The following is an 8,016-nucleotide window of genomic DNA, read 5'->3' on the forward strand; positions in this document are numbered from 1 at the left end:
TCGACGAGCGGAAGAATAGCCGCTCGTCGAGAATAGGCTCAGAAATTTCTATATCATATCTATAGGCCCAGTCAGCCTCCTTGTCTGGCGCGTCGTGACATTGGCTCATCACTTAACGAGCGCTCTTTCAGAGACCTTGCGATTGTAGTTTATTCTTTTTCTTGAGATATCTTTTTGCTGGCTTCTTCTGTGCTTTTATTTTTACATACCGGCTACCTTTTAGTTTTTTGTACCAATGCAATATCAACAGCATCCATTCTTTCTTAATGCTTATTTTTTCCTTTAAGAGCGACAATAAGAAACCCATGTACGAGAATATCTGTCACGGCATGAGCGGTAACGAAGGTGTCGCACAATTTATTTTTCCTATCATTCTTCTCCTGCAGTTCGTTTGAACACTTGACCTTTTTCTCAGTTTTTTCCCACACTTGCATAACTTCCTGCGCAGCAGCAGCGCTTTTCTCCCAGCTTTTGGTACTGAGACAGGCCAATCACCTCATTCTTTGACGGTAAGTTCGTCGTGCCGAGTGCTGGTGACAGTTGAGCAATGAGCCGCACATCTGTCGCCAATCTAAGAACAGGTTTAACTATCAATTCTTCAGGCTCCGTTGCGAGGATTCATATCATCATTGTCAAAATACTTGTTAAAAAAACTAAAAATGTATCAGGAGTAATGTCATAACAAGATTTCAAATGGAACTGGAGAATTATTCCGGGAAACACGATTAGTTTTCTTCAAATTAACAAGGAACATTGCTGAGGCTGAACGTCTACCGAGCTATCTTCATGCCTCACAAGGCTACATGCATCTACAAATGAACCATCATAAGGATTGTCATTTGATCTTACTAATATTCGAGTAGTTTAAAGCTATGTAGCAACTTCTAAACAATATAAAATTTGCACGAAAATCCTAGACTCGTTTCCATCAGAGGAACCTAAGGACAGGGTGCCACCGTGAGAAGGCAAAATCGAATGTCGGAAAATATGCATGAGCCAAGTGTGTGTAGGGCCGTCCCGCTAACAAGGTAAGCAATACGCGATGTATGTCGGATTATTTAATTCACTCATCAAAAGGACGCAAGACCTGCAATGAGGGAAAATATTTGGCCAATTCCAATGGAGAAGAATATCCCCCCCTAAAAAAATCTATATAGGTTCAAGAACATTTGGGCTTATGAGCAAACAACAAAATTTGTTTCAATAAATAAGAAGCAAACGCGTTTAAGTAGAGAAAGCAAACCCCAGAAAAGCTACGATAAGGAAGACGGCAAGAATAGAGGATTTGGCATTCAATCCATGTTTATGAAGAGTAATTATTCAAAATAAACTTGAGAAATAACAAGACTTGCTAAATTCCACTAAACAAATAGCTTCTTCAGAAAAAAGACACGAAATTACTGCACCATGATTGGCAAAGTGATGCAGTTGTATTTAATCATCAATGCAGATTCTTGATTAATCAAGCGCTAAATTTATAATTTGAAAATTAAGCCTTTTGCGACCGCAACCAATAGCGGAACATGAAACAATAAATTCCAGTACACAGACCAGGCAATCGGCGGTCATCAATGACTCAAATCCATTGAAGTTTACGCAGCAACTAAGTTGAGTGCACGCAAAAAGCGTACGATAGTTCTAAAATAAAGTCAAAAAGTTTGTAACTACCGGGGTATGGTTAGGCTATTCCAGTAGATCCTACGGTTGCATATTTCTAGTACGATTTTGAAAATGGTTTTAGTGAAAGCAAGAGCAAGAACAAAATAGTTTCTATGGTTCCTCCCATGATAAAGTTAAGCTTAAACACAGTTTTTAGAACATCAAGATTGTTATATCCGACGTGTGGTTTAAAAAAAAAATAACTTCAAAGACACCTAATCTCCTTTATGGTCATTGATTTGTTTAAAAAGTTCATCAGCGTCTTCAGAAGTCTTGACCCTGATGAGCATTGTGACCGGTTTATCTGTTCCTTCCTTGTTATCCAACGGTGGGTTGGGCACGCACACAATGAGGACGTTGTTCTTACCCATCCTCTGTGTAGGAAGAGAAGAATTCAAAACAATGTTTAGCAAAACATTGCCTAGAGCCGTTGCAGCCCTCATGATGAGCTGCGTCTTCTTGGTGTCACCGACCGTCTTCAGGAAGAGAGTCCCAACTCCCCTGTCAGCGTAGCTTCCATCTTTCTTGTAGAAAAGTTTGCACTTCTTTTCATAGAAGGAGTTCTCTTCCTTGACCTCCAGCACTTCGGGTTTGGGTGGCGTTTCTTCTTCATCTTCTTCCGTTTTGGAGTCGGAGGCTATTGGTGGTACAGGTGCAAAAGTCAAGGCGCTTTTTGATCCAAAGCCAGAGAAACCAGAGCCTTCCTTTGCTCCCGAGGACAAGGCACCTCCGCCAAATGAGAACCCAGTGTTCTCTTTTGCTCCAAAATTCATTCCTGAACCTAATGAGAAACCTCCACTGCCGCTGCCAGACTTGGGAGCTACTGCTGCACCAAAGCAAAAAAGTCCAGAAGTAACTCCTTCAGGAAATGATTGCTTAGGATCTAGAGTCCTGACATTTTTATCCTTCGATTCGCTGAAAGTTACAGATGGAACAGAATTGGTTGACGTGGAAGACATGAATGAAAAAGCAGGCTTCGAGACATCTACTTTTCCAGGAACTGGATTCTCTTTCGGTTTCAAGTCAGTTCCTCCTCCAAAAGAGAACACCGGTTTTACACTATCAGTCACAGAAAACGCAGCTTCATTGGCGTTCTTTGGTGATGTTACATTAGTGGAAGATAACGAAGGAGAACTTGAGGCACTCGAAACAACGGTAGATGATGAAGCAGAAGAAGTACTTGCACTCTTCTCAAATTTAGGCATAAATTGTTTTTCTAGAGCATCAAAGTGTTTTCTGTAGTCATCAAAGACAGGATTTAAATTGATGAGACAATTGGCCGTTACGTGCTTGTGAACCCACTGCAGTACACCTTCATTCAATAACTTCAATTTCTCATGAAATACTTTGTTACTGTCTCCTTCGCTGCCAGATAACTTTTTCAATAACTCGCTGGAGCTTGCCGATCCATTGACAGAAGTTGAATTGCTTTCTAAAGGTTTAGAGTTCTCCTTGTTGCTAGTAGAAGAAGAAAAGCTGAATGTAGGTAATGTTGAAGAGCCAATGCTAGTGCTTGGTTTGAAACTAGATGCTTCAAAGAGCTTCTTCATTTCAGATTTTGGTTCACTTGAACTTTTAGCTCCAAAATCAAAAGTGGTTGCAGAGCTGCTAGCATTCGTCATGCCAGAGAAGCCAGAGAAGTTCTTGAAGACACTGGGCTTGTCACTGCCATCCGAAGTGACCAAGTCAGACCTACGCTTGGCTACTTTGATCTTGCGCCTGGCTAACTCTTCCTCAGACGCGCGCTGAAAAGCTCCATCACCAAATGCCTGAAAAAAGCCTCCTGTGAATTACAAAATAAAATATTGTGCTTGGTGTAATAGATTACTAGATACAACATGAACCAATTATTTGATTGCAAGTGCATTCATGAATGTTTTGAAACGTTTTAGCTGCAGAAGCACTAGGTAATTAAATGGATAACGACTTACAAGAGATTAAGGCTAGAATTGTAGAATCAACAAATAAAAACTGTACGATGAAGATGCCTTAAATATTGGTCTATATTTTATTTGCTATAGTTTTCATTTCTTTCTATTTACCAGGTAATATTAAATTAGCAAAAATGTAGGCTGAAATGGGGGAAAATTTTATGGTAATGAGACTATGAGAGACATAAGAAAATTGGTCATGAAACTTACCATTACTTTTATATTACAATTGAGACAAATTTAAGAGACTGAATGATCAGTAGTAGATTGAGAGAAATATATACTCAATTCCCAAAAAATAATTTAAACTAACATCTCAGTGTAATAAAAAATATTTGCCTTTACCTGTTGTTCTGGTTCATCATCTTGGTCCCAGTTGTCCCTATTGAGGTCTGACCCAGCAGGACGCTTCGCCATGGTCACAGCGGTGCCAACAATTTACTCAAGTGGCTGAAGAGGAACTGCTACGTTAAGTAACACTGAGAAACTCACACAGTCTAGAAATCTGCAAAAATGAGTACAAATTAATCAATATGTACACATATATAATTAGAATAATTAATAGTCCAAGCATTTATTTATTAGGTTTATGGCTACTTTGGCAACCTGAGAATATTAGACTATCTCTATAACTAATGAGGGAATGAAATGAAGAACAATATTTTGTCTGATTATTGTACACAGCAATATTCTTAGTTTTTAGTAGTTAAAATTACAGTAGATCAAACAATAGGAAAAAAGTTGATTCATTCAAGTTTAATTCATAAGTATGACTTTGACAAGTCAAGAAGTTTGATCTTGCCTCTATGTTAAAACAAACTTCAAATCCAAGATCAGGAAGAATATAAAAAAATCTATTACTAGAATATGAATAAAAACAAAAATCTTCATGCAAGAGCTACAGTGATTTTATTGAATTGGATTATTTACAGACTTGAAGTATCTCTCTTGAGTATTTCTAAATTCAGTATCTCAGCCTGGGCACTCAGTTGCACTGGTGAGAAGCATAGGAATTTATTTCATTTATTCATTGATAATTTAGATTAAATTTTGTCCTTGTTATTATTTTAATTTTATTGATGTTGATCACCTAATTGTGTGATTTCATTTGCTTATGTTTCCTTGTATTTTACATTTTTTTCAAACCTTATCTAAAGATTTCCATATGCAGAGGTGGGCAGTAGCGTGCTACATGTAGTGGCCACTACATTTTCAGTAGCAGTAGTGGCGCTACATTTAAGGCAATGTAGCGGTAGTGGCGTTACATTTAAGGCAATGTAGCGGAAGCACCCGCTACATATTCAAATAACTATATGAAGTTTTTCCACTACAACGCTACTACTACATTTATAGATAAAGCCTTTAGATTTTACTTATTTTTTTATTTATTTTTATACTTATAGATTTTACTTATTATTTAAAAACCAGCATGATACATACATAATATAAATTACAGAATAAAACTGTACAAAAATTTTGGTGTAATGTTGTCAACCTTAGCCTGTTACTAGTGTCAACATGTTAGTTGTTACTTGTTAAGTTGTTACCAGTTAACACTTACAGGCATTTTTTCATTTTTCAGCTTGCTTACAGTTATTTTACTCAGTTATTTTTATGGTTTGCCTTCCCTACATGGATGTCTACTTTAATCTACCAACCTCAAAAATAACCCACATATATATATATACAAAAAAGACTGATTTTTCATATGTATATGTGGGTAATTTTTGAGGTTGGTAGATTAAAGTAGACATCCATGTAGGGAAAGTAAAACATAAAAATAACTACATTATATTTACTGTATCTAACCCATACTAGTTTGGTTAGGTTAATTGCAATGAAGTTGAATTGATATGTTTTCAAAATGTTTTACTATCATTAAATGTTTATGAGTAAATCCCAATAGCAGAACAATAAATATTTGGAGATTTCCCATAATTTTGGCCATTGTAGTGGCTAATGTAGCAGCGCTACATTTTACTGTAGTGGAAGAGGTGGCGCTCGCTACAATCTGGTGGGTGTAGCGGTAGCGCCCGCTACATTTAGAGCATGTAGTGGTAGCAGCCGCTACATTTCAAAGTAGCGCTGCCCAGATCTGTCCATATGTTAATAGTTACAGCATGGACAGAAGCTGCTATCCCTTATGGGAGTTAACGGTTCTTGAATTTCTAATATTTTGCATCCCTAGTGTGGGTTTCATCCCAGCTACCTACTACAATTCTTGTCAAGGCAGTAAGGAGGCCAGGCAGTTAAGCACAGTAAAATGAGAGCACTGAGTTGTGTGTTTGAGACCCCAACAAGCTGCGAAAATTCTGCAATGTTAAGAATTTGGTGACTGGTAAAATGCCCTAATGAATGCTGAAACCAGCATCTCCCAACTTGAGAGCAACATTAGAAGTGTTAAATTTGTCCACAAGTTGAATCTGACTAGGAGGGTTTTCAGGCCTAATAGGGAAGTTTACATCTATGCTGGGGATAAAATGATTCCTACAAAGTTTAGGCTTGTTAATTGCATTTGGGTTGAAGGGATAAACTCAGAACTTTCTCAATCAAGGTCTGATGTTTGAAGCCAACCTCAAAATATTAGAAGCAGTTTCATGATACACATAACTTTTCTTTGCAATCCACAGACTTCCTCAAAAAGCTTGCCCAAATTTTACAAGCTCTGAGGGACTTTGAGAGATTTGTAGACAGCAACCTCAAATGGCTGACAGAGATGGGTTGTGAGAGGCTTTGATGCTATAGAAATGTCATGTTTTTCTGCTTGACATGGGCAATATCTGCAGGAGCAGTGCAAGGCACTGCAGCAGAATCAGCAGCAGAAGTATTGATCCATCTGTTGATGGCTTAGCAAATGTCAAGAATATTTGCGTGAGCCACCGTAGGACAAGTTCACAATCCATGAAGACAGTGGCTTGTTTGCCATCCAAAGCAGTGTCAGAGCCATCAGTTGCTTAGTTGCTTAATGGAAATGAGACTCTAAACGATCATTGGAGCCACTGCAACGTGGGATGGTGAAACACAGCAGTAAATGCTAATGTATTACTGTAATGTCACTTGTTGAGAATAAAAATTATTCACTCACCGTGGCAAGAGAAAATTCTGCAAGGACTTGTTGAGGTCCACAACTATGTCATGGGGCTGTTCACTAAAGTTATGACATTCTGTAACATCTTGCACTAATAAAAAGAAATCATCAAATTTTCATTTGTTGAAAAAATAGTTTGGCCACAATCTAAGCATTTGGCTCTCCCATGAGTGACCAACTCAGGGCCTCTGGAACGAAACTTCAACTGCCATATGTAGCAAGGCCCTCTCTCCCCAAAAATGTCTCTTGGACCTATGGTCAGTGCACCAGGCATACATTATGATTTAGGCCAGTCATAGGAAAACCTCTATTGACCAAATACTCAAATGTAATTACAGCATGCTCTTCTGACAGCACAGTCAGTTTGCCCAGTAAATAGCCCTCCCTGACTCAATGCAATGTGATCCAAGAGTGTGTGGCACACACATAAGGATACAGGCAGTGCAGAAAGTGTGAAGATTCTCCTCTCTGCAGGCTGCAAGAGCATTTTTCATGTCCTTCTGCCTCCACAATTTCAGTTTTGTTCATTTACTTGAAGTCATATTGAATGATAAAAATAATTGTATTAACATACTTGAACAAATGCATGTACCATATTGATCACACAAAATAATGTACATAAATACCGTCAACCGGGGTTACTCGGGACAGTTTTGAGCATTTTATAGTTAATAACTGTTAATAACTACTTACGATGAAACACTTCATAAACAAGTTCAGGCTCATTTTATAGCTCTTTGCGAGGGCTATCGAATGGCATTGTCAAGAAAATTCCATATGCTATTCCTAAGGTGCCAGAAGCAAAAAAAAGTGTCCCGAGTAGCCCCGTCGACCGGGGCTACTCAGGACACTTGCAATGAAACTTCATTTTAAAATATTTGAAGCATGCAGAGTGTACTCATCCNATCCTGCAAGCTTACAGATACAGAAGAAATGCTACATGGCTGCTGATATGAAGCTTGCAATCGACAAGGTTGTTGTCAATGCTCAATGGCATGTCCATGGATACAGTAATATCACATTAATTAATACGGTAATTAATGAATATGGTAATATCATATCAATAAAAGAAAAACAAGTAAAAATCACAGAAAATGTCATTTATTTTACATCTACATCATCTACAATGAAAGAGGATGACTTCAAAGTACTGTTAGTAATGGATGAGAACCTGTCTCTTATACACATCTAGATGTGTATAAGAGACAGATACTAAACCATGAATAACAATACCTCAATATAAATTAAAGACTGCCACTCAATATATTTAAATATATGAAAAAATAAAAAAAAAACAAAAAATAAAAAATAAAAAAAATCATGATTTTTTTTTTTAAA

At 37.7% G+C, this 8,016-nt stretch overlaps 1 protein-coding gene across 1 annotated transcript; it reads right to left on the reverse strand.

Moving 5' to 3' along the window:
* Positions 1–1,045: 1,045 nt before the first annotated feature.
* On the reverse strand, positions 1,046–6,737 carry LOC108676952 (nuclear pore complex protein Nup50-like). The gene is made up of 3 exons (XM_018165110.2): positions 6,676–6,737; positions 3,936–4,095; positions 1,046–3,428 (listed from the first exon to the last, which is right to left on the reverse strand). Exons 2-3 carry the CDS (start codon positions 4,005–4,007, stop codon positions 1,875–1,877), a joined length of 1,626 nt encoding a protein of 541 aa, XP_018020599.1. The 5' UTR covers positions 4,008–4,095; positions 6,676–6,737; the 3' UTR covers positions 1,046–1,874.
* Positions 6,738–8,016: the final 1,279 nt, after the last annotated feature.

This window comes from Hyalella azteca, unplaced genomic scaffold, assembly GCF_000764305.2.
Source record: "Hyalella azteca isolate HAZT.00-mixed unplaced genomic scaffold, Hazt_2.0.2 contig9817, whole genome shotgun sequence".
Taxonomy (NCBI): domain Eukaryota; kingdom Metazoa; phylum Arthropoda; class Malacostraca; order Amphipoda; family Hyalellidae; genus Hyalella; species Hyalella azteca.

Coding starts and splice junctions, on each gene's coding strand:
- LOC108676952 (XM_018165110.2), bottom strand. CDS start 4,007: ATGGCGAAGCGTCCTGCTGGGTCAGACCTCAATAGGGACAACTGGGAC. Junction 3,429..3,935: donor ATGATGAACCAGAACAACAG/GTAAAGGCAAAT, acceptor GGCTTTTTTCAG/GCATTTGGTGATGGAGCTTT.